The 26,692-nt window shown below is 41.9% G+C and overlaps 2 protein-coding genes across 2 annotated transcripts; both read left to right on the forward strand.

Moving 5' to 3' along the window:
- The first annotated feature begins 842 nt into the window (after positions 1-842).
- adam8b (ADAM metallopeptidase domain 8b) lies at positions 843-13,079 on the forward strand. The gene is made up of 26 exons (XM_029259235.1): positions 843-989; positions 1,314-1,429; positions 1,994-2,067; positions 2,260-2,338; positions 3,464-3,540; positions 5,405-5,588; positions 5,993-6,058; positions 6,267-6,338; positions 6,452-6,637; positions 7,412-7,477; positions 7,687-7,829; positions 7,949-8,126; positions 8,268-8,357; positions 8,539-8,734; positions 9,010-9,112; positions 9,270-9,438; positions 9,572-9,649; positions 9,758-9,836; positions 10,052-10,096; positions 10,860-10,980; positions 11,139-11,310; positions 11,561-11,605; positions 11,724-11,771; positions 12,231-12,281; positions 12,368-12,445; positions 12,725-13,079. The coding sequence occupies exons 1-26, from the start codon at positions 938-940 to the stop codon at positions 12,776-12,778; spliced, it is 2,622 nt and encodes an 873-aa protein (XP_029115068.1). The 5' UTR covers positions 843-937; the 3' UTR covers positions 12,779-13,079.
- A 107-nt stretch (positions 13,080-13,186) lies between these two features.
- spef1 (sperm flagellar 1) lies at positions 13,187-23,766 on the forward strand. The gene is made up of 7 exons (XM_018750854.1): positions 13,187-13,594; positions 14,361-14,472; positions 15,681-15,831; positions 16,949-16,997; positions 22,507-22,594; positions 22,743-22,845; positions 23,618-23,766. The coding sequence occupies exons 1-7, from the start codon at positions 13,486-13,488 to the stop codon at positions 23,729-23,731; spliced, it is 726 nt and encodes a 241-aa protein (XP_018606370.1). The 5' UTR covers positions 13,187-13,485; the 3' UTR covers positions 23,732-23,766.
- The last annotated feature ends 2,926 nt before the right edge of the window (positions 23,767-26,692 follow it).

The following is a 26,692-nucleotide window of genomic DNA, read 5'->3' on the forward strand; positions in this document are numbered from 1 at the left end:
GAAGCTGTTTGAGTTGATTAGCTAAATACAGGTAAATAATATACTGACAGAACTATTTATCATAATATACAGATTCAATGAAGTAAATCTAATAAGGTGTGAGGGTGTCACGGTGGTGCAGTGGTTAGCCTCACTGGACCTGGGTGGTGTGAGAGGACGTGGGTTTGATTATCGCTCGGTCTGTGTGGAACTTGCATGTTCTCCCCGTGTCTGTGTGGGTTTCCTCTGGTTTCCTCCTACAGTCCAAAGACATGCTGTTCAGGTTGATTGGGGACTCTGTCACGCATAGTATGTGATGGTGTTTCACTGGTGTATGGATGAGTTACTTGATGTAGGTAGTGTATCTAGCAGTGTAAATCACCTTCCGGGAATAAAGTGTGGCCTGAGTACTACATCGTATTTGCTGGAAGTTGCTTTGAAGAGAAGTGTCTGCTAAATTAATAACTGTAAATGTAAGTTATTTGGTGATACTAGCTGCCTGCAGTGAGTGACTGTGTGTGTTTTGTGGCCACCCTGCGATGGGCTGGCGTCCGTCTAAGCTGTACCCCCGGCTTCCTGGATAGGCTGCAGATCACCGCGACCCTAATCAGGACAAGAGGTTGCTGAAACTGCAGTGCATGGTAGTGTATGCAGTATCACCAAGTGAAACAGCCCGAGTTATTAAGAGGCGAAGAAAGAAGTGTTGTGCGTGTGAACACAGTGAGAAGTTCGCAGGGGTTCTTTCTGCACGCGGATCCCGAGACTCTTCCAGGAATGTAGAAGAGCTGCGCTGATGACTCATGGCTTGAAGCTCTCTCTCTCTCGCCCCCCCCCCCGCATCCATGTCTCTCTCTCTGCCACCCCACCCTCTCTCTCTCTCTCTCTACCCGCTGCTCGGACTTTGAGAGCCTCCGGTGCGGCTCTTTGACCAGCACGTCTCGCGCCTCCACGCCGGACCATGAGGCTTCTCGCGTGGACCGTCACTGCACTTCTGCTCATCTTCTCTCCAGGTACGGCAAGGCAGCGAGCTCCGCGGGGGTCCACCCTCACACCCCCTCCACACACACTGTCCCGTTACAGTACTGGGCGCGGAACGTCACTCTACTGAGAATTGTCACCAATGAAACTGCGCTCCGTCCGTGTGCCTCAAAAGGCACTTAAACGTGGGTTTTATATTATTATGGCGCGTGCACAGCTTTATTTATGTGTAAAGTTAATTTCAGTGGTGAGCAGCCGGTGCTGCTGACTTTTGCGCCCACGAACGGAAGTGCTGCGCTGTAGCAGTGTAGCCCGTTGTTGACACCGCGCTGCGCCTGATCTCCTGTTCTTCACAGGGCTGCTGTCGCTCTCGCTCCGCCGCCCCTCTCTGCCCCGGCACGTGCGGGACTTCGGTGTGGTCCGACCTGTCCGAGTGTCCATCCGGGCTAAGCGGAGCCTCGCCGAGCACCAGGTCCTTCAGCCTTTTCCGCACTTTCCGCACATGTCTCACATCAACGGTAACATGACTGAGCATTTGTTTCAACTCGTCTGTGTGAACACGCGCTCTGTCTGTGTTTACTCACTGTTTACTTGACTCTCGTGCTCACATCATACTACTTTTGGGGTCTCCGGGTCGCTCAGTCACATCTAGCTCATCCTTCCTTGCTTTCTTTCATCCAGTGATTGTGTTTAGCAAATGCTGTTTAACTGTCTAAAAACTGTGACAAGGACACGAACATCCCAAAACCACACTTCATTCATATCACAAGTGCTCTCTCATAGTATAAAATTAAATGTACTTTTAAGATCTTTAGGGTTTCTGAACAAAAAAAAAATCTTTCTTGTATGCCTGCTGTTGAAGTAAACGTAACTAACTGTAGCACATTTCTTTTTTCATTTATAACAATTTCAGTAATCTTTTGGACTTTAACAGAGGAGAAACTCATGTGTTTCCTACTGCATAGTCACTCTACAAGCACATATAGCATGCAAAGTAACTTTTAACGACAATTTGTTTTGACTAAATCTTGAATAGGAATATCCTGAAGAGGTCAAGTATGCACTGACCATTGAGGGGAAGAACTACACTCTCCACCTTGAAAAAAACAGGTAACATCATTATTTGATTGAACGAGAAAACATTCTTTTCCAGTACCATATTCCAAAGTGTTGTGTTTCTGAAACAAATGCAAAGAAAAAAAAAATAAATAAAGGCTGTGAAGCTATTTATTGTGTTATTTACTGTGTTAATTATAGTTTTTTTTGTGACTGTTTTGTTTATTTATTATTTTAACTGCCAAGGCTTCTCATTGGAAAGCAATACACAGAGACACACTATTTGGACAATGGAACCAGAGTTACTGTATCACCAAATTATGAGGTACAAGATTTTTTTTTCTTACATTACTGTCATTATTCTCTTAAAAATCCTTTATGAAGCATATCTGTTCTACCGTAACTTTTAGTGCAGTCAGTTACATGTTAATAATATATTAGTAATTTTCATGGGATTTTTCCTTTTTTTTTGTAAAGAACTTCATTTCTTCGATACCTGCATGAAATTCATCTTATTTTAATTAATGGTAGCAGGAACAGTAGGGTGCCAATGAAAAACAAAGTTTCTTACCCCTGCAAATTTTCTTTTTTGGCAAAATGTTTTAACTAGTAAAAGTATTCCAATAAAGTAAATTTTACCATTTACTCATAATGCGTAAAAATGTATTTTTATTCTTGTTAAAATTGCCATTGTTCTAAAAGTGAGTTATACATAAAGGTATGATTGAATAGTGAACACTCAGTCATGTGGCAATATATAATAGTTCTTTGTCCACTAATTCACAACATTCAGAAACATATACCACACTTTAAGAAATATTTTACTTGCACACAGATGATTAAAATAGCTTTCTAAGAGAAAAAGTGGCCCTGTCTAAAGGCAAGTAGAAAGTCCTGTGAAAATGCTATCAAATTAAATTTGAAACTCATTTAATGTAGGAAATTTAGTTTAGTACTGCTGTGACATTGGTAATAGGTGCTGTACTTGAAACAATTCACATGTTTAAAACAATTATCTGTTTGGCAGTAACATTGCTGACAGCAAAGAACAACCAAAGAACAGCTAAAGTTTTTTAAATAATAACAACATACTCTAAAAAAGAACTAGTATATTTCATCAAAAGTCAGTTCTGAAGAATACACACACACACATTTTCAGAACCGCTTATCCCATACGGGGTCACAGGGGAACCGGAGCCTACCCGGTAACACAGGGCGTAAGGGAATACATCATTGTTTATTCTGAATTAGCAGAAATGGGTATTAACTGTAGAATATTGAGCAAGTATCAGACATTTAAACATGTGGTAGGAAAAAAACGAGTTGATCTTTGTGTCAAAAGAAAAACTCAGCAGGTAAGTCCTGGAAAATATTAAGCTTTCATTTTAACCACACCTTTCATTGCCATTCTAAGGAAGACATGCCAGTGAAGTCTTTCTGTTTGGTTCAGGATCACTGCTATTACCATGGACATGTTCAGGATATTAAAGATTCGTCAGTGAGTGTTGGCATCTGCTCCGGAATAAGGTATGGCTTGACTTAACTTGTTTTACATGGCTGGTTTACAATATTGGTATTTGGGGAAGCACTTATGGGTATCTGCCGGCTCTGCACAGGCTTAGTGCAGTATGTGCCCATTGTTCCTGTCACATTTTCTCAGGTTCTCTACAATTACTCTTCGATCGCTTGTGGACAGCATTTACTCTCACATTTCTTCATTTCGGAGGGGCTTTTCTCCCGAGCGATGTACATCTCAGCAGTTTACCATTCTTCCCAAACCATTGTAACATGTTTGAAGTGCCTGAAGAAGCCACTCAGAGATACTTCCATTCGTTTTTTTAAGTCACTCCAGTGTAGTTAGGTCTTAAGCAGAAAAGTCACACATTGTCTTAGCTAATCACACATTGTCTTATCCATCACATTTTTCTCAAGTTGTAACACACTTTGTAATGTGTACTGAGGAGATGTGTCCCCATAACATGATGCTGTCACCATGTTCGACTGTGCTTCACTGTAACTGTGGCATTGGGTGGGCTTTGTGCTGTGCTCGGTCTCAGTCAGATGTGATCTGTGTCTTTCAAACAAAGCTCTCATTTGGTCTCACTGGACCACAAGATCTTTTCCACATGTTGTGGCTCTCAGCTGCCTTGTTGGTGAACCCATTGGTTTATAATCATCTCTTACTGCCACCTTGTCTCTCAACCAGACAGGTTAGAGTATGACATATTCAAGATTCTGTTGAGTAGTTACCCATGTTTTGTCCTATCTCAACCTCTGAACTTCATTGCATAGCTCATAAAAGTCATTTTTGCAACTCAAGAAGTCATATTGCCCAATACAGTAAGAGTTCTTTATCTGCTTAATTTCTATTTTTATTTTGAATTATAGGAGTAAAGGGGAAAAAATAAAGAGTCATTGCTGTTGAAGTGTCAATTAATCAATCATTTAATCAATCAAAAGTTTGCAAGGAACAGTTAGTGACCTGGGGATGGTACATCCACAGAGACTAGTGGGGTCAACTGGGAGCATATTGGTTTGGATTCCAAGGTCACAGGTTCAAATCCCCCCTCAGCTCTCCTACCTGTTACAGGTACAGGCAGGTACTTGTCCTAAATTGCTCAAGCACAATTATCCAGCTGTATAAATGGGAAAATAATGGTAAGTGGCTGAACACTGTAAGTCGCTTTACAGGAAAGCGTCATGTAAACATACTATAGATGTCTGTAGGGAAAGGAAGCTTGTTAACACTGAAGGAAAACAGGATGGCACGAAATACTGACTTACGGTATTTTTTGAAGTATTTCATAAGTATGTTTCCAGGGAAGTTGTTTCTCACAAGTGTGTAACAGTGAAGAAATTTCTTATTCAATTGGGTGTGGTTCTGAAAAAAAGCCGTGCACATCTGATAAATAGCATTGCACAAGTTCACACAGGATATTGGTGCAAGGAGGATGCCCTGAACTTTGTGTTGTATTTGTCATGTAAATATCAATATTTTTCTCTCTTTATATAAACAGATGTCGCTAGAGAGCACTTGGGGCAAAATGCCATATATTTGCTTCTTCGTAGTGCAAGTTCCAAAAGTGAAGTTTAAACTGTAAAAGGCTAAGGGTAAACTGCTTTTTTTTTAGATTTTAGTCTCTCACCTTCCAAAGAATCAACAAAACCTGCGACTCATATCTTATGTGACACCGATGTCATTCAAGAGAGAGATATATATTTATGATATCTTATGTAAAATCCTGCCTGAACAATTCAAAATAAAAATTCACTAATCCTAGCCTATGTAAGAGAATAAAAGCAGGTGTTCAAAGTGCTCTCTGTGGACTAATGTGAAATGGAAAAACGATGGTGCGGTGTCCCACTATGGTTTTCTTTCCCTATGCTGCAGGGGTTTCGTGAGGGCCAAGCGGTCAGTGTACTTGATCGAACCCTTGGCTGGCTCTGTGGATGGAGACCATGCCATCTATAGACACGAGAACCTAAGGAGCAGGAGAGCCACGTGTGGCAACACCAATGACACCTATTATGACCATGAACCCCGAGTCTCTAGGGTCTATAAAGCCAGTGGCTGGGTAATAGAACCGGTCCCTTTTACAGTTGGTCAAATTCATAGTGCTTTGTATTGCAATGTGAATCAGCCTCTAGGACAAGGCGAACTTTTTCACATAGCTTCCATTAAACTGTTCTTACTGGTACAGTATAACATTGGTTTTACACTTCCCTAAATGCCTGACATCAAAGTACAATGTTGAGTACAGTTATTAGACCAGTTTCTCACCACACACACACACACACACACACACATTTTCAGAACCGCTTGTCCCATACGGGGTCACGGGGAACCGGAGCCTACCCGGTAACACCAGTGTGGTAAAATAAGACACACTCACTCTACACTGTTTAAATTTAAGACCTGCTGTTGATTCCTGTTAGTGTAAAGGGAAAATGTATGTAATATACTGTATTTTGTTTTCAGAAAAGCAAACCTATGGTTCATGAGCAAAGGTTCGTGGAGATGTTTTTGGTGGTAGACAATGCAGAGGTACGTACACTTTCTTTTCATCAGTGCTGGTATTATATGCTCCTGATCTGCTACAAATACATTTATATAGAGTGCATATTTCAGTTCTTTAAATCATAATCTTATTAAAGTTTACTCCTTTGATCCATAATAGTTGTTGTCATTTCTGTCTGTCCCAAAATCCATTGACAGTGATGCTTATAAGCATGTGTTTTATTGTTTATTTCAGTACAGACACTATATGAGAGACATGCATGTTATAAAGGCTCGAATGTTGGAAATCGCAAATCATGTTGACAAGGTAACTTGCAATTTTTTAATCGTTATTTTCTGATGTATGTCTGCAGATCTGTGTGAGGTTTTCAGCTTTGAGTATCTTCCTGTAGTAAGAGAGATTTTATCTTGTCCTATCAGTTATACAGGCCCATGAATATTCGTGTCATGCTGGTGGGCTTAGAGATTTGGTCTTACATGGACATGTTTGACGTCAGCGCTGATCCTGATGACACTCTGACAAGATTTATCCAGTGGCGGAAGAACACCTTGTTGAAGAATACAAAACATGACAATGCACAGTTTATCACGTACGTAGTTTGCACCGTGTACTCCAGTCACATGTATGTTTTAATAGCACTGGACATAGGACTAGATGTTTTCCTGCATATGGCCAGTTAGGAATGATGGGTAGATTTGTACAAAGCGTATCAAGACTTACTGCAAATCTGACTTTGAATTTTTTTTTTTTTTTTTCCAATATGTCAGGATAGTGTTTGTATTTTCCATCAGTCTGTGTCCATATTCACTGGTGTCTTCCTTCAGCTTCACTATGGTAGAGGCTTGCAGACCAGTGAAGCTAGCATTGCATTTACATTTATTCCTTTAGTGCATAGTTTTCTCTAAAGCAGTACACTGATTAGGATAAACTAAGGTGTATTTGCTAAAAGACAAAGAGCTTTACATAGATACACAAGTAGTTTGTCTGATATTGTTTTTTGCTTCAGTAGGTGCCTATAGAATTGAAAGTCTGGTAGGAAGCCCAAAGAGGATTGTGACGAATGGTGTCTTGCAAATTTATGGAACTGTTAGGAGATTGGAAAAGAAGTGAGTCTGAAACAGATGAGTTTTCAGACCCTTCTTGAATGCTGGAAGGGATTCAGCAGTTCTGAAGGAGGGAGGGAGGGAGGGAGGGCAGGATCACATTCCACCACACCGGAGTCAAAACATAAGATTTGGCACCCTTGTGAGTAGGTCCACAAAGCAGCTGGAGGTGAAGGAGCACAGTGTTTTTCGCCCTTGACGGCATTGTTGCTGATAATATGTTAAAACCTAATTTGAGATTCTCTCTTCTGTTATGCAGAGGCGTTGATTTTCAAGGGCGACACTGTAGGCTTGGCGAATAAATTCGCAATGTGTCGGGATGAATCTGGTGCAGTCAATCAGGTAGATTTATTATTTTTTTTTTGCAATCAGTTAAAATCCATAGCTTATATTTAAGAGTTTGTATATGGTAAATAAACACAGAAAAAAAAAATTAAAGCCAAGGAAAAATAAAATAATCTTTAGGAAGTTCTGGGCTCTGCATGCCATTCATTATATAGAAACACCACTATTTAGAAGACTTCTGAGTCTTGTGTATATTTCTGTTGTAGGATCACAATGAGAATCCTTTTGGGGTAGCTTCAACCATCGCTCATGAAATGGGACACAACTTGGGACTGTCCCACGATGCCACTTACTGTGACTGCAGGACATCATACTTAAGTAAAAACTGCATTATGGCAGACCGTGTTGGGTAAGAGCTCACACAGCCTTAAGTCATAGTGAACAACCCCTAGGCTCCCCAGCAAATCATAGCAATGTGCTGTTGTTCCTCGTTTCTTCTTTATTTGGTAAACATATATTTTTCCTTAGAAAAAACTACCCGGAGACCTTTAGCAGCTGCAGTCAGGAAGAGTTGAAGAACTTTCTGGAGAAGATCAACCCCCAGTGTCTGCTGGACAAACCAAGTCCAGACAAATTATATGGGGGTCCAGTCTGTGGCAATGCTTTCCTGGAGCCAGGGGAGGAGTGTGACTGTGGTACTGTGGAGGTAAACCGATCGCTGTTTCATGTAGATATTTCCATACTGTTAGAGCCCTTCTTTGAAGATCATGCATCACTGTAAAATGTGAAGCTCAGTGTCTTCACCAAGGTCTGACGTGTTATCTTTGGGTGTCCCCGTCTGCTGCAGGAGTGCACCAACCCCTGCTGCAACGCCACCACCTGCCGTCTGACAAAAGGGTCCCGCTGTGCACAGGGGGAGTGCTGTGAGAGCTGCCAGGTAAAAAAGCGCCCCTCTCCTGCTCTCATCTCTCACATTATAACACCATGCGTTGGTGTAGTGAAGCTTCAGCAATGTCAGTTACCAAGAACTACACATCAGATTTCACAGAATTGTACGTTAACAACAGGAAACAACACGCACATTTAACTACCATGTTTTCTTTCCTTTTTTTCTCCAGTTCAAGCAAGCCGGAAGTCTCTGCAGAAGCCCAGCTCATGACTGCGACTTGGCCGAGTACTGCACAGGCAGTAGGGCCGAGTGTCCCAGTAACGCGTTTAAAATGAACGGGCTACCCTGCAATCATAACCAGGGGTACTGCTACAATGGTCAATGTCCCACGCTGGAGCAGCACTGTGAAAAGCTGTGGGGTTCAGGTAGCTCCAGAAGTTACTCCCTCACTTTTGATCACATGTTGCTTATTGTCAGTATTGCACCGAAGAATTTGACTTTCCAGTGTACATTATGTACATAATACTGAAGAGCCACCCATATGATAAGGTCACTACTCAAGAACAATTCCAAAAAGTACTTTTTAGTTTTGCATTTTAATTGTCTAACTGCAGTGCTGTATTTTCTGTACTATTTTCAATGGATTACATCCTGTAAAACTCAAGTGGTTAACTTACCTGATGCTCTTTCAAATTTTTAGGTGCACGACTTGCTCCGACGACGTGTTTTAACCAGAATATGCATGGTACTAAGGATGCTTATTGTGTTAAGACTAGGAATCTATACCAAGGATGTGCACAGAAGTAAGTGTGATATCTGCACAGATGCTGCAGTCAGATAATGGTGTTCTGTTTTCTGAGTTTGAGTGTGATTGTTGAGGGTGTTGTTGGCATCTTCATTGTTGTGTTATTGAGAACTATAAGTTTCAGCTCACTCTAACAAGTGCTGTTAATTCCCCAGAGATATAAAATGTGGCAAGCTATTCTGCACTGGAGGGTCCGAATTTCCCATAACTCGCCAAAAGGCCATACTCTGGGTTCATGGTGTGCAGTGCAATATTGTTGTGGATCAGTCTGAAACAGAAGACATGGGAATGGTCCCAACAGGAACCAAATGTGATCATAATAAGGTAAAACTGTGTTCCTTCAAGCCTGGTTGCTTTGTTTGTACGGTAAGTAAACATTTTACAGTATCCCTGGAGCCAGCATGCTGCAGTTTCAGATGATGAACAGTTTATCACTGATTCTTGAACCGGTCCACAGGTGTGCTATGAAAACGTCTGCCAGGACGTTCAGCTTTATGCTACAGAGGGATGTTCAGCAAAATGCCACAATCATGGGGTAAGTCTGGCTGCTCTGAGAGACCCTTGTGTGACACTAGTCTGAAATGCATTTCAAGGTGTTGCTAGTTATGAGCTGTCACTCCCATCTATTTGACTTGTGTGTTAGGTGTGTAACCATCAGAGGCAGTGCCACTGCGATCCCGGCTGGGCTCCGCCCTACTGTGAAAGGAAATATTCCGACACAGGTATGAGTGGACCTCGCAAGACTCATCTCCGTTTGTGCTGTGTGTAAAGTGAACTTTGACTTTCCTCCCTTCTGTGGGTCTCACAGGGTTAACTGCATTTCCTTTCCTCACTAAGTAGCAGATGCCACATCCGTTGTGCATAAGATTTTAGAGTTCACCATGTAATCTTTTTTTATGCATCCTGATACAATATCTCTTATATGTGTTGTAAACAGGTAGTTCATGGGATGGAGAAGACACTGAAAAGGCAAAGATAGAAGGTACTGTAAAGACACAGCAAGGTGTTGTAACCTTTATAAACAAGCTCATCAATACATACACGAGTGCACAGATTGTTTCTGTATTGAATACATTTAGATTTATTTATTTAGCAGATGCTCAGCCCACACACCTTATTCACCACAGTGACTTACACTGCTAGATACACTACTTACAATGGGTCACTCATCCATACATCAGTGGAACACACACACTACAGGTGAACCTGAACAGTATGTTTTTGGACTGTGGGAGGAAAGTAGAGCACCCAGAGGAAGCACACACAGACAACATGCAAACTCCACACAGATTGAGCGGGGATAGAACCCAGGTGCTGTGAGACAGCAGCGCTACTCGCTGTGCCACCGTGCTGAATACAGGAAGAAAAGTGGCCATGGCAGCTAGAAGTAATTTGATTACAGGTTTTTTGGGGTATTAGGCACAGAACCAGGCACCAGGAGTTTCCTGGGCCCTCGTCTTTCTCTGTGCTGAAATCTAATAAAAATGGGAATTTTCTGTATTATATTTTGCATACCATGTTTCCTAGGACTGATTTTCTGCTGTAATTGGACTGTTACAAGAAATTTGTAGGTAACCATCGGTATCTGTTCCCAGACATTGCAGGACTGTATATTCATAAAAATCATGCTCCACAAGATGTACTGTATGTGTATTCAGACCAGTTAGGCTTAAAAATAGTCAGATTACAAGCAGATGTTTCTGCATGGATTACCTCTAAACTCCTTGTTTTCTTTTGCTTCGCAGGCAAGAACACGGTGGTGATCAGCGTGTCAGTGACAATAGGAATCCTTATATTTATCACCCTTGTTGTTGGAGGACTAATGTGCTGCAGAAAGTCTCGAAAAGAACAGTACTTCAGTAAAAAGTGAGTAACTGTGTTGGCTAACTTCTCCTTCGAGGGTAGATTGCTGAATATGCAGAACGATAAGACTCATCGTGAAGCCATTTTACTGCGGTTTCAGTTTTTCCTAAAGTATCCTTCTGAAGTGTTATAAATATGCTTTTTTCTGCTTTCTTTTTCAGGAACATGCCAAGTACCTCGGGCCTTTCAAACCCGCTGTTCAGGGATGCCAATGCAAAGGGCAATCCTTGCAGTAGGTCCGCTGACATCAGCCAGCCAACCTTTGTGGAATCCACATTCACTCAGCCCTGCACACCACTTGCGGTCACTGTTCCTTGCCACCCCCCTCCAGAGGTAAAGTGAAACATTACACAGCCTGTGGTGTCACATTCAAAATAAGCACTCGTATCCCATAACCCGACAGTGCCTTGAACCATGACCGATGGGCCTTGTTGTAACCATGTGGATCATTCAGTGGCCAAAGCTCCATTTATTTACAGCCAACATTAGTAAATAATGAATCAAGCTGCTTATCGGTTTCTCAGCGTTTTGCATATCAGGGTTCCTGGTTAATTGCTTTAAGATTGAATATTTTTTCTTATAGCCTCCCAAGAAAGTACCAATGAAACCACCAGTAAATACAGACCAGGTAATGTAACGCTATACTGTATTAACTGAGCTAGTCATTCTAAGTAATGTGAGTGCTTGCACCACAGTGGCTATTATTCTTTTCTCTTATACTATATCTTTTGAATGTTATATTTTAGCCAGAAACTCCACCTCTGATTTCCCAAAACAAAGTACAATGTTCACAGGTGAGATCAGAAAACACAACTGTACACACATCTAGGAATTTTTTATGGCATTTCTGTTTCTAACGAAATGCTGACAGAGAAAATTTGACTGAACAGCTTCATAGCAAAACTGAGAAAATCTTTAAAAAGTTAAAAAACATAAATTTACTTTTAAAGCTGAAGAACACACACACACACACATTTTCCGAACCGCTTGTCCCATACGGGGTCACGGGGAGCCAGAGCCTAACCTGGCAACACAGGGCGTAGGGCTGGAGGGGGAGAGGACACACCCAGGACAGGACGCCAGTCCGTCGCAAGGCACCCCAAGCAGGACTCGAACCCCAGACCCACCAGAGAGCAGGACCCGGTCCAACCCACTGCACCACCGCGCCCCCCACTGCTAAAGAACATAAAAATGTTTATATATTTGCTGTAACATCTGCATGACTCTTCAGTGTCTCTGCTTTTCTGCTACAGGCTAAACCACCACCTCCTACAAAGCCTTTACCACCACTTACTGTGAAACCAGTGAGTTATTCCTACCTTCAGTCGACAGATGTACAAATTTATATTCAAGCTCAATACTTTTTGATGTAACATATTTACTTTCATAGGCCAGACAACCAGAGCCACCCCCACCAGTGCCTTTAATGAAGATGAAAGGACTGAAAACTCCAGAGACCCAATCTCAGGTCTGTATTCTCAAGTTTTTAGACCAGTGCAAAAATGTGTACCTTTTTGTCTAACAACATTGTTATAATTTAAAAACTAACTGAAAATTACAAATAGAAGTATAAGATGAAATGAAAGTAAAAAAGAAACGGGTATAGAGTAATTTTAAATTTAATTCTTATTTGAGGAAAAAAATGAAACATGAGTAAACAGTTTATTCTAATCTTATGCATTTATATTTTATATTGATGGTAGATCATGGTGAAATGTAAAAATGTAAAGTTGCTATATGTTTATAGGACATACCAGTGAAAGGGAAGGTTGCGCTGAAGCCCCCTGCCAGGCCCAGATGACAAATGGAAAGAAGTAACAGGAGTGATCCACTGAACTTCCAACACAGACCCATTAACCACATTCATGTGTAGATGCAGGAACAATGTTCTCATATCTGTGGCTTGGCTTTGAGGATCATGCACTGAAGAGTGTGTTGGGAAAGAATGAGCAATCACGTTTTGGAGCTATGTAGTTCTATGCACTATGCACAGACTTTTTCCTCATTAATTTCTTAGTATTTGTTAACAAACATCCAGTTTTGGAGTGCTTTTGCTGTATTTATTGCCCCAGTGTCTATTTTCTCATTTTACTTGCTTTCAGCCTGAGATACATTTTTGTATTTAACTTTTTTAAGCCTTTCATGAACAAGTTTTACATTTTTACTGAAAATAATTTTTGTTACATCCAAGTAGTTGTGTTGTTATATTTATGGTCAATGCCTGTGAAAAATGCTGTAAATCTTCCATTCAGCAAGATTGGATATAAGCATCTGGAACATTTTAGTAATGCTTATATATATATTATTTATTTGTGTCTTATTTTATAGGAAACTGTAGAAAAATAAAAGGTTTTGAACATGATATGTCTGTCTCAGGCCACCGTAGTAGAACGTGTGGAGGCTCGGTTACTAAGCAACCGTAATCAACAATTTCCTGTCTCTTGATAGTAAAGCAAAAGACAACAAAAGCAAATAGAACCGATTTATCACTCAGTACGATATGTTAAGATGAATACTGAACTAAACGAAGAGATGCTCCAGGATATTTACGCCTGGATTGACAAAATACCGCTTTCCAGAGCAAAACGGAATATCACGAGAGATTTCAGTGACGGAGGTTAGTACAGTAACGGGGACGGGCGGCTGCAGCCTGCGTTTTTTTTTTTTTTTTTTAATCGAGTGATGAAGCGTCGAAAAGTCCCACTGCACTGTACATTTTGGAGGTATTTTCTTAACATGATCATGGAAACGCAGAGCTCAACGAACATCAGTTACAAGCATAAATAATAACGGTAGCCGCGAATAATTCGAATGTTCCAGATTTTAACAGCTCAGCTGTCTGTCTGACTTTTTCACCAGGATGGTCTGAGAATCGGATAATATGTGAACTTAAACTGAAACATCATTAGTTTGTATTTTATCAATATTAACGGCTCTTATTATTCAAATGATTTTATTATTATGTATATCACACACGCACACACACACACGTTGACTGAACCGCTTGTCCCATTCGGGGTCGCGGGGAGCCGGAGCCTAACCGGGCAACACAGGGCGTGGGGCTGGAGGGGGAGGAGACACACCTAGGATGAGACGCCAGTCCATCACAAGGCACCCTAGGCAGGACTCGAACCCCAGACCCACCGGAGAGCAGGACCTGGTCCAACCCACCACGCCCCCCCCATTATGTATATTAATGATTTATAATTATATTAATATATGAAGAAATTATTAAATTATGTATTTTTACTTTTAACTCTGCAACGACATGTACAATAAGTCATAGGTATTGATTTTTATGGATTCAGTTTCTATGGATCATTTTCAGCATTACTGATATATGGCCGAGTTAATGGTTTGGACCGACTCTTCCATGTGTCCAGTGATGGCTGCTGAGGTTGTGAAGCATTTCTTCCCAAAGCTGGTGGATCTGCACAACTACACAACAGCCAATTCCACTCAGCAGAAGGTGACTAACTGGATAACACTCAACAGGCAAGTGTGAATGCCTTCAGCAAGGACTTTGGTCTTCTTTCAGAGACAAATGATGCCAGCAATTAGCTGTTAATTGGATACTGGTTATTAACTGTACATAGATTTACATTTACATTTATTTATTTAGCAGACGCTTTTCTCCAAATTGACTTTCAATGAACTCTATCTAGTGTTATCAGTCCACACACACCTTATTCACCAAGGTGACTTACACTGCTAGATACACTATTTACAATGGGTCACTCATCCATACATCAGTGGAACACACTATCTCTGTGTCACTCACACGATGGGGGAACCTAAACAGCATGTCTTTGGACTGTGGGAGGAAATACTGTCATATTTTTTATGAACTAACATAACTGTTACATGTGTCCATAATGCTTTACTTCATGAATGAAGAACTTAAGGTCATTCTTTATCAACTCTTAACATCTGACAAACAAAAATGACACCAAAAATGACATCAGATGAACTCAATAGAAAATAAGTATTTTTAAATGAGTTAAATTTGTCTATAGTGACTGAAGACCAAATCCAGCTGCCATCTCACCACCTAGCAAGAGTAAAGCTGGGAAGGTCTTGGTAGGTCGGTTAAATGAGAAGCACCAACAAGCCTCGCAAAGGCCATTAGCAACCTCGACATCTTGCTGAGTGGACTTTTGAGTTCATGAGACTCCACCAATAACACCCTGTCAAAACAAACGTATGATAAGAACTATGTTGCAATTGTTGCTGCTGAGCACTGCCCAAGAGGGGGCATGATTCATGGGTTGCTCCCTGCTGGAGGCCTTTGAGGTCTGCTTGAAGTAAATTCCCTACCATTCATCATTGTTTAACGGAAGACTGAGTGAACATTAACGCTCAAAAATGGAATAATTACACTTGGAAGATGAGTAAAATTGCCCTTGGTAACAGCTGCAGTGTTTTAGGAAACAAAAATGTTCTGTTACATTTTCATTGACAATTAAGACATAAACTTGTTAAGGCAGGTTTTTATAAGTAGTAACATAGATTATGTTGGTTTCTTCCTAGCTTGATATTTTTCCTCATTGTAATTCAAAGAGAAGATCCCTTGGTGTGTGTTTTTTCTTGTAAAATTTGTGTACTGCTACTTTTAATAAAAACAAGTAATTTGTTGTTGGGTGTATTGAGATATTTTCAAGCTACAGTTAATATGAAACTGAGCTTTTCTGCTGTAATCCTAGGAAGGTGTTTTCCAAGCTGAACTTTCATGTGCCTGAAGACTTTATAAAGAAAATTGCCCTGAATACTGCAGGATTTATTGAGCCTGTGTTGTATATGCTCCGAGAGAAGATTGAAGAAAGGCGTCATGGAAAAACGGTGGATAAGAGACAGGTACATTGTCTCTGTTGCATATCAGAACTTACCATGTATATATTCCTTCCAGCATGTTAGCTATATGAAGACACAGAGGGATAAACCATTAATGTCCACTTTTTCAAGAAATTTAGAAATTGGCACCATCTAGTTTATGAGACTGACGAATATATTAACACTAGAGTCAATATCCATGTATTTAGCAGGAAGTGTAAATCTAGCCGGGGGTGCGGTGGCGCAGTGGGTTGGACCGCAGTCCTGCTCTCCGGTGGGTCTGGGGTTCGAGTCCCGCTTGGGGTGCCTTGTGGCGGACTGGCGTCCCGTCCTGGGTGTGTCCCCTTCCCCCTCCGGCCTTACGCCCTGTGTTGCCGGGTAGGCTCCGGTTCCCCGTGACCCCGTATGGGACAAGCGGTTCTGAAAATGTGTGTGTGTGTGTGTGTGTGTAAATCTAGCCAAGATGAAAGAACGATCAGAGTCCATAAGGTAAGAATGATCAGTTCATTGGGGTTTTCAGTATAGTATGTGGTCATAAGTAAAGTTGTTTTGTTGTGACACACACATTGACTGAAACTGCTTATCCCAAGCGGGGTCGCGGCGAGCCGGAGCCTAACCTGGCAACACAGGGCATAAGGCTGGAGGGGGATGGGACACACCCAGGACAGGATGCCACTTCGCCACAAGGCACCCCAAGCAAGACTCAAACCCTACACCCGCTAGAGAGCAGGCACAGGCCAAACCCACTGCACCACCACACCCCCTTATTGTTTTATTGTGATCAGTCGATTAATTTTCGATTAGAAAGAGTTTAAATCTGAAAATTCTAGTAAAGATGTACTATTTTGACTACCAAGTTTGAACAAAGCTGAAAACATCAGTACCAGAGATGAGGGGTTTAAGGTACTTTATTATGGTCTGACACCCATTTCTATAGCTTTGCCATAAGTGTATAACATGAACATGACTCATTAAGTCTTAAAAATTCAGTTCATTTTTCTTGAAAGTAATGTTTATGGACCTTGTTTGTTATTCCCATTGCATCTTTATATCTTATTCAACACTGACAAAAAAAAGACAAAATTGTTATTTCATTAGTTACTTTATTCAACACTTTTTTGTTTTCTTTAATCCTTTTTAGGATTTGAAATACTCCAACAATACATACTTGAAACAACAAGAAGTACCAGGTAACCTTTTCCTTATTAAATGATAAAATGGTATAATGCCAGTAGTCAGTAGTCTTGTTTGGTGGACTATGTTGTGTCAGGTTGTGGCAGGGTTCATTCAGCATTTTTTAGGGAGCTTCAGTGTTGGGGGAGAAGGAATAAATGTTTTCCATGAGCTGAAAAAAATGTGCTTTTTGGCTGTTTGCCAAGTAGGACAGACATCTGGTTCAGTTCATTTTCATAGAATTATTTGAAAGTAGCTGGATTTAGTTAAATTCGTCACAGCCTCTGTTAATTTATTTCATTACTCTTTTTGCTCACTTCAAGTTGCATCAACTTAACAGTGGCAGGGAAAAGTATGTTAACCCTTTGGAATTACTTGGTTTTCTGCATTAATTGGTCATAAAATGTCATCTCATCTTCATCAAAGTCACAAGTATAGAAAAACACAATGTGCTTAAACTAACAACACACAAACAATTGTAATCTTTCATGGCTTTGTTGAACACATCCCAGTAAACATTCACGGTACTGTGGAAAATGTAAGTGAACACTTGGGTTTAGTAGTTAGTTGTCCTCCTTTGGCAGCAATAACCTCAACCAAGCGTTTTCGGTAGCTGCAGATTAGACCTGCACAACATTCAGGAGGAATTTTGGACTACTCTTCCTTACAGAACTTATTCTTATGATGTCTGGCGTGAACAGTTCTCTTGAGGTCGTGCCACAGCATCTCTATAGGGTTAATGTCTGGGCTCTGACTGGGCCACTCCAAAAGGTGGATTCTCTTTTTTTGAAGCCATTCTGTAGTGGATTTACATCGATGCTAAGGATCATTGTCCTGCTGCATCATTCAACTTTTCTACTGAGCTTCAGCTGGCGCACAGTCACCCTGATATTATCCTGTAGGATATGTTGATAAACTTGGGAATTCATTTTTCCCTCTCTGATGGCAAGTGGTCCAGGCCCTGAAGCAGCAAAGCAGCCCCATATTATGATGCTCCCTCCACCGTACTTAACCATTGGGATGATGTTTTCATGTTGGTATGCGGTGCCCTTTTTACACCATACATAGTGCTCCGTGTTTTTCCCAAAGAACTCAGCCTTAGTTTCATCAGTCCACAAAACATTTTCCCTGTAGCATTGTGGAGTGTCAGGGCAGTTTTTGGCGAGCGTCAGGTGCGCAGCAATGTTTTTTTTTTTTTGGAAAGCTGCGGCTTTCTTTGTAGTGTCCTGCCATGGACACCCTGCCTGTTCAATGTTTTCTGTATAGTACACTCATGAAAAGAGATGTTAACCAGTTCCAATGATTTCTTCAAGTCTTTGCTGTCACTCTTACTTACTTATGCCTACTACCCCTCTTGGGGCATAGGCCGTCAACAAGGGCTCTCCAGGCATCTCTGTCCTGGGCCAGTTTTTCCAGTTTTCCCCAGGTGTGGCCCATCCTCTTGGCTTCTGCATCCAGGTGGCGTCGCCATGTGTTTTTTGGCCAGCCTCACTTCCTCTTGCCTTGGGGGTTCCACGTGAGGGCTCTTCTTGTAGTGTTTGAAGCTGGCTTTCGCAGGGTATGGCCGATCCATCGCCAGCATCTTTGCAGGATATCATCTTCTGCTGGTTGTTGTCCTGATCTCTGCCATAGCTCTTGGTTGCTGATGATCAGGGGCCAGTAGATCCTGAGAATCTGTAGCAAACAGTTGTTGATGAATGTCTGTATCTTTTTTGTGGTGGTGACGGTGGTCCTCCAGGTCTCTGCTCCGTAAAGTAGGACTGACTTTACGTTGGAGTTGAAGATTTGGGTCTTGGTCTTGACTGTCAGAACTCTGGACGCCCACACATTCTTCAGTTGCAGGAAAGCTGCCCTTGCCTTGCCTATTCTGACTCTGACGTCAACGTCTGTCCCACCCTGCTTGTCGATTATGCTGCCTAGGTAGGAGAAGCTGTCCACCTCTTCTAACGCTTCACCTTCAAGTGTGATTGGAGAGTCCTTGCCTGCATTGACCCTCAGTATCTTGCTCTTCCCTCTGTGGATGATGAGACCCACTCATGCTGAGTTCTCTGCCACAGTGCTGGTCTTCTCTTGCATTTGTTGGTGGGTATATGAGAGAAGGGCGAGGTCATCTGCAAAATCCAAGTCATCCAACTGTTCCCAAGGTGTCCATTGGATCCCAAGTCGCTTCTCGGCTGTGGAGGTCTTCATCACCCAGTCGATCACAAGCAGGAACAAAAATGGTGACAGGAGGCATCCTTGTCTAACTCCTGTTCACACCTGGAAAGCGCTAGTGAGCTGCTGACCATGCACCACCCTGCAGGTCATCCCATCGTAGGAGTTCCTGATGATGTTGGTAAACTTCTCTGGTATTCCGTAATGTCTCATCAGCTTCCACAGGGTGTCTCTGTCTACACTGTCAAAAGCTTTCTCATAGTCAATGAAGTTTATGTAGAGTGGTGAGTTCCATTCTATTGACTGCTCCAATATGATACGCAGCATGGCTATTTGATCTGTGCAGGATCGCTCTTTCCGGAATCCCGCCTGCTGGTCTCGGAGCTGTTGGTCAACTGTGTCCTTCATTCCTGTTGAACACCTTGCCTGGGACCGACAAGAGTGTTATGCCTCTATAGTTAGAGCAGCTGCTGAGGTTGCCTTTCTTTGGTAGCTTGATGAGGTATCCCTTTGCTGTCACTCTAGGGTTCTTTTTTACCTCATTGAGAATTGTGCGGTGTGCCCTTTCAGTCATCTTGGCTGGGCAGCAACTTCTAGGGAGAGTAGCCACAGTACTAAATCGTCTCCATTTATAGACAGTTTGTCTAACAGTGGACAGATGAATATCTAAGCTCTTTAAGATCACTTTGTAACTTTGTAACCTTTTCCATCTTTATTGCAACGCAACAATTCTTGATCAAAGGTCTTCTGAGAGAACCTTTTTGCAAGGCGGTTCACATCAACATTTGCTTTTTGTGAATAGCAAACTCAAACTGTTTGAATGCTTTTTGTAAGTCAAGTAGCTCTAAATCACACCTCCAATTTTGTCTCATTAATTGGACACCAGGTTTGCCAATTTCCAGCTCTAATTAACTTTTGTTCAAGTCATTAGCCTAGGGTTTTGCATACTTTTTCCAACGGTTACTGTGAATATTTGAATGATAGCTTCAATATTTACAAGAACAATACAATAATTTGTGTGTTTTAAGTTAAAATAGATTGTGTTTGTTGATTACTGTAACTTAGATGACCATCAAACCAAATTATAAGAGAAATTTATACATGAATGCAGTAATTTTCAAAGAGTTCACATAATTTTTCTTGCCACTGTATGTCAGTTTTGACAATCTAGGTTGTAGAGCCTGAAGAGTGCCCGATGGTGGGAAGGTTTTTTCACCAACAGACAAAAAAAATCAGATAAAAAAACTGTGACATAAAGAGAATGAAATGGTTTGGCTTTTGCATGAAAATCAACTTTGTTGCGGTATGTAAGGCCAGACTAGGAATTTTACTGCCGTAGTAAATGGTAGTGAATCTACCTCTCTTCATGACGTTTTGAGAAATGATCTGAATATTGTAGAAATTATCACACAGGTCTGTAAGTTTGCTTGGTGAGATACGTTGCAGGTATCAGTGGTAGACACTAGAGAATGAAGGGGTTACTAGAACTGTGCTGGACCAAGAGCTGGGTATCAATGTGTCTTTAGCATCTGCGAGATAATCTGAGAAAACCTTTAAAAAGTTAAAAAAACATATATTTACTTTTAAAGCTGAAGAACACACACACATTTTCCAAACCGCTTGTCCTATACAGGGTCACAGGGAACCGGAGCCTAACCCAGCAACACAGGGCATAAGGCTGGAGGGGGAGGGGACACACCCAGGACAGGGCGCTAGTCCGTCACAAGGCACCCCAAGCAGGACTCAAACCCCAGACTCACCGGAGAGGAGGACTGGGGTCCAACCCACTGCACCACCACACCCCTGCATATTAGAACACACACACACACACACACACACATTTTCAGAACCGCTTGTCCTATACAGGGTCACGGGGAACCGGAGCCTAACCCGGCAACACAGGGCGTAAGGCTGGAGGGGGAGGGGACACACCCAGGACGGGACGCCAGTCCGCCGCAAGGCACCCCAAGCGGGACTCGAACCCCAGACCCACCGGAGAGCAGGACTGCGGTCCAACCCACTGCGCCACCGCGCCCCCCTCATATTAGAACATTGTTTTACAAATGTGACATGTGAAGATGCAGAGGGAAGAACAATCAAGGTTCACACACACACACACACACACACACACACACACACACACACACACACATTTTCAGAACCGCTTGTCCCATACGGGGTCACAGGGAACCAGAGCCTACCCGGTGACACAGGGCCTAAGGCCAGAGGGGGAGGGACATACTCAGGACGGGACGCCAGTCCATCGCAAGGCACCCCAAGCAGGACTCAAACCCCAGACCCACTGGAAAGCAGGACTATGGCCCAACCCCCTGCGCCACTGCACCCCCAATCAAGGTTCATAAAACATTAATTCCAAGAAAAATACATTTAAATTTAGTCAAGTTCATTTAAACATTTTACGGCAAAGCTCTAGAAAATTGTGTCAGACCATAGTAGATTCTCTTCATCCATGGTATTCTAAGCAAAAATTAATCAACCAGTCATAACAAAACAACTTTACTCACAACTACATTGAAAACACCAATCACTTTATTCTTACCCTGTAGACTCTGATCATTTTTCCATGTTGGGATATATTTACACACACACACCCACTTTCCGGGCCGCTTGTCCCATACGGGGTCGCAGGGAACCGGAGCCTACCCGGCAACTCCCGGTGTAGGGCCAGAGAAGATATACCCAGGACAGGACGCCAGTCCGTCACAAGGTACCCCAAGAGGGACTTGAACCCCAGACCCACCAGAGAGCAGGACCCAGCCCAACCCACTGTGCCACTGCACCACTGTGCCACTATGCCATTGCACCACTGTGCCACTATGCCATTGCACCCCCTGATATAGTTACACTTCTTGATAAATACATGGCTATTGACTGTTTCTCCATTTTTTCTCTAGCGTTAATATGTTCATCACTGTCATAAACTAGATGGGACCAATATCTAACTTTCTTCAAAAAGTGGACATTGATCATTCCTCCCTCTTAGTCTTCATATGCATCTTATGCATCTTGAGGGTGCGGAGCTTTCTTCCCTTAAATTCTTGAATAAACAGGCTTTTCTTCCTCTCTTAAGAGAGTTCAGAACAGCCCAGTCATAATTTCCACTCAAAATTATACCTTTGTAACATATTGTTTAACATAACTACTAGTTAGCTTTCTGTGCTTTTCAATGCGAGTCTGGAACCCATAGACATCACCAGACATTGGGTTTCTTCCTTGGTGATGCTCTGCCAGGCCTTCACTGCAACAGTCGGAAAGGTATCTGCAGTATTTTCCAATGTTATAGCATAGTTTGCATTCTTATCTTTTTAATATATAGGTAACAAATATTTTTTGTTATCTCACTTGATATAGAGTACCTTCAAATACCAAAAATGCCTGTACATTTGAAACCCATACCAAGTGAGATGATCGAGAAACCAACACATCTTCAAAAGGCAAGGTACCAGTTATCACATACGTTGAAAACAGATGTCAGTTGACATGTTTCTATTGCTACAGAAATATTTCATAATTTTCTTCCAAATGCAGTGCTGCACTGATGTACCAGTGCATTGTCTCCAATGTGTCCTGTTTGAAATGTGCCCTAGACCTGAGTCCTTGGCAACAGAGAGCCAGCGCATCGACCCAGCCTTCCAGCACTTCATGGAAGAGAAGGAAAAGACTCTCCTGGGTCTACAGGAGACTGTGGAGGTGAGCTGGGCCAACTGTGCCACACTTTTCGTCACCTTCCGTAGCAGCCCGGGTACATACGAAAGCTTTGATACACAATCTGGGTGACACTTGCCCATCAACTTCTCCATTTAATGCGCTTTTGCAATTTATTGTCAGTGCAACAACAATTGTGTAAGAGCTATTGCAGCATCTGGTTGATTTCCCTGATTTTCTGTGACAGAACTAGACGTAACAATAGAAACTCAAGACATGGACTTAAAAACTATGAAAAAGGATGCATAGAATTCCTGAGCCCCATTTTATACACCCCAACTGTAACATTCAAACTATTTGTATTTATTCATTTAACAGGTGCATTTCTCCAGAGCAATTTATAGCATCAAGACACTTTTAATGATTTACCCATTTATACAGTTGGATGGTGTTACTGTAGTAATTAAGGGTAACTACTGTGCTCAAGGGTACTACAGCTGTAGGTGAGATTCAAATTTGCAACCTTTGGGTCCAAAGGCAACAGCTCTAACCGCTACACTACCAGCTCTCCCATAGTTCTTGTTTGATTTCATTGCCTTATTTTGCTATGTATAATGCATTGTACAGAATATACATGCGGCACAGTAGGGCTTTCAGAGTCCATTATCTCAGCCCTAACCCTAAGGTAAAACAAGGTAACATGCAAACCTTTTCTTAAGATTGACAACCACTTTAACTTTTTTGTCCGTGTGTACCTTGTGAAGAGGTACTGTATGGCTAAAGAGTGCTGGTCTCTCTTTTAAAAATCCCTGAACAGGTCTTGCAGATCAAGGTGAACCGACTAGAGCATCTGCTGCAGCTCAAAGACTTGCACATTGACGACCTGACAAAACATTTGGAGAAATACAAGTCAAGAGCTAACATGCCGTGAACATGAGTTTGCTGCAGGAAAACATCATGAATGTGCAGGGGTTATTATTCTGTAACAAAAGTTCTTTCTTTTTTTGTTTTAATTAAAGAAACACATAGATGTGACTTTAAAGAACCTCAGAGTACCTGAAAAGTGATAAAATATTCATAGGATATAGTATATTTTTGGGGGGTGCGGTGGCGCAGTGGTGCAGTGGGTTGGACCGCAGTCCTGCTCTCCCGTGGGTCTGGGGTTCGAGTCCCGCTTGGGGTGCCTTGCGACGGACTGGCGTCCCGTCCTGGGTGTGTCCCCTCCCCCTCTGGCCTTACGCCCTGTGTTACCGGGTAGGCTCCGGTTCCCCGTGACCCCGTATGGGACAAGCGGTTCTGAAAGTGTGTGTGTGTGTGTGTGTGTGTGTGTAGTATATTTTTATGATAATAGATTGTTAAGTTGTAAATAAATCAATTTCCTGCCAGTCTACATGTAATACATCTGTAGAATCCATTTAGAATTCATTGTTTTGTTATGGGGGGTGTGCTGGCGCAGTGGGTTTAGCCGGTTTCTGCCCTCTGGGGGTTCTGGGGTTTGACTCCCACTTGGGGTGCCCTGCAACAGACTGGCATCTCATCCTGGGTGTGTTCCTTCCCTCTCCAGCCCTGTGCCCTGCGCCCTGCGCTGCTGGGCTAGGTGCCAGCTTGCTGGGACAAGCAGTTGTAGACAGAGTGTGCATTTTGTTATAGAGACTCTTATTTGTATCGCAGTCACAAAATGATGATCAATATGTTTGTTTTTCCTTTTGAAGCTTTGTCACTAATTTCTCTGATCAAAATGTCAAAACTTGTCAAACTTTCATTAAAACCTCTGTTTCAGTCTCGTGCTTCATTTCAGTCATGGTGTGATGTTAATATTTGTCTGAGCGTGTGAGACTCTATGGCTCCATCATGGATTCCCTGCAACACTTTGTAATCACAAAGTTTTGATCAATTGTTATACATTTTTAAGGAATAATATTTTAAAATTTTCAGATTCAGAAGATACTTATTGTGAAATGTTTCTTTATGCATATATAGACTTAAAGTCTGCTATACATAAAGGGGTGTTTAATCATCATACATTAAATAAGCTATTTGACAACAGGATAGGCTCTGGACAACCACGATCCTGACTTGGGCAAGTAGATCACCATAGTAAGTGTGTGATCGTACTGTGTGTACATTGGTAGTAAGCCACAACATTCATTTTCAGTGACACTTATTACAGATTTATGAACATTTTTTTTAATACATGTAGATTTCCCACAAGGCAATGCTGAAGATGATTTCTTAATTAAAAAGTTAAAAACACCACAACTGGGTGGAAAATGGAACAGACCAATCATTGAATATGGCACAGAATATACAATGGGTTTTTTATTTAAAAGCTCGTATTTTATCTGTAATCTCTGACAGGTGAGGAACTTCACACAAGATAAGACCCATGTGTGAAGCATGATCTCACCACCAAGGAATTGGCTGCACTATCTGCTATACCATATGGCCGTGCCCTCTGTGTTACTCATGCTACCGGCTTCTGCAGTACACTGCCGTGAAAGGGACATGTTGAAAGACATATTCAGGTCATTTTCAGTTCTCTGCAAGTCCTGCATAACATGGTTTTTCGCACATAACTTTAAACCTTGCCGTGTCCAGCTGCCCTCTCGAGGACCTTTACGATAAGCTGTGTCAAGGATTTGTCCTTTACACTTCAGCAGTTTTCTTCACTTTTGTTCTAAGTGCATATTGTGACAAATATTTCTGTACTTCATCACTCGTCCTTTGTCAATGTGTATTTAAAGGCTTTGTGCAATGTCAAATTTTCCTTTCAATGTGGGTTTTTGTGTTGAAGCGTCATGGTAAGTTCAGATAAACTACTTTTTCTCCCGTTTCACTTTCTGATCTCATTCTGTTTACTTTGTACTCTCCATTCCCAGTTTACATCGTAAAGGATGGAGCTTTGTTTATAGGGCTCATGCAGTGCATTTTTACAGTGTTAGCCATACAGCGCTGAAAGCGCTAAGTAAACGGTGAACAGCCTCCTCTTGGCCTACCTACTCATATTTACTGCCTGGTTTAGTTGTCTCATGATCACCTATCCAGCTGACAGGATGGAAAGAGACTTACTCACTTCTTTGTACGCCCCGCACCTCTCCTCCAAGACGAACCCACCACGGCACCAGGAATGAGGACACAAAGGAGAGCGAAACTCGAAGAGCGGCTGAGGGAGGGTGGAGGGGGCTGAGTCACGCTGATTCAGAGCCATTAGGCTGATTCAGAACAGGCCTATCTTCCTGGAAGCCCTGGTGGGATTATCTGAGGGTGAGTGATGCGGCAGCCATGCAGGACCCACCTTGAGACATCTTTTTTCATCTTTAAGACCCTCAGAGCAGTCTGGGTGAGCAGGTCACCTTCCCACCAGACGAAAAAAGTCTTAGGGTCTCAGAACAAAATTTTGTGACTTTTTTCTGATTTATGTTTCACTAAAGAGAGTATAGTTTTCAACAAAGAAGTGAAAAAAATGAATGGATTTAATGTTGCAAAATCCTTTGTTACATAGTGTTTTTCTTTGATTTTTATTTTAAGATGAAAAAATGAAACTCCACAAATGTAAAATGCGTTCAAAAATACACAAATGCATTGTATAGTCTAATATATATTCTAATTAGGGGGGGTGCAGTGGCACAGTGGGTTGGACTGGGTCCTGCTTTCCCGTGGGTCTGGAGTTCAAGTCCTGCTTGGGGTGCCTTGCAATAAATGGGTGAATGTTTGGAATTAAGTGCAGTGTATCTAACACCTTAAGACACTTAGGCTTTATTTATCACATACTTTTGTCCAAAGCAGCTCCCAATGAACTCTACATAGCATTATCAGCCCCCACACCTTATTCAACAAGGTGATGTACACTGCTAGATCTACTACTTACAATGGGTCACTCATCCATAGATCA

Source organism: Scleropages formosus, chromosome 16 (assembly GCF_900964775.1).
Source record: "Scleropages formosus chromosome 16, fSclFor1.1, whole genome shotgun sequence".
Classification (NCBI taxonomy): Eukaryota; Metazoa; Chordata; class Actinopteri; order Osteoglossiformes; family Osteoglossidae; genus Scleropages; species Scleropages formosus.

Bases quoted from the DNA above. Each gene is read 5' to 3' on its own strand.
- spef1 (XM_018750854.1), top strand. From the start codon at position 13,486: ATGAATACTGAACTAAACGAAGAGATGCTCCAGGATATTTACGCCTGG. The intron at 14,473-15,680 runs GCAAGTGTGAAT...CTGTAATCCTAG, and splicing joins AACTGGATAACACTCAACAG to GAAGGTGTTTTCCAAGCTGA. The intron at 22,595-22,742 runs GTACCAGTTATC...AATGTGCCCTAG, and splicing joins ACACATCTTCAAAAGGCAAG to ACCTGAGTCCTTGGCAACAG.
- adam8b (XM_029259235.1), top strand. From the start codon at position 938: ATGAGGCTTCTCGCGTGGACCGTCACTGCACTTCTGCTCATCTTCTCT. The intron at 9,837-10,051 runs GTATGAGTGGAC...TGTTGTAAACAG, and splicing joins AAGGAAATATTCCGACACAG to GTAGTTCATGGGATGGAGAA. The intron at 10,981-11,138 runs GTGAGTAACTGT...TTTCTTTTTCAG, and splicing joins GAACAGTACTTCAGTAAAAA to GAACATGCCAAGTACCTCGG.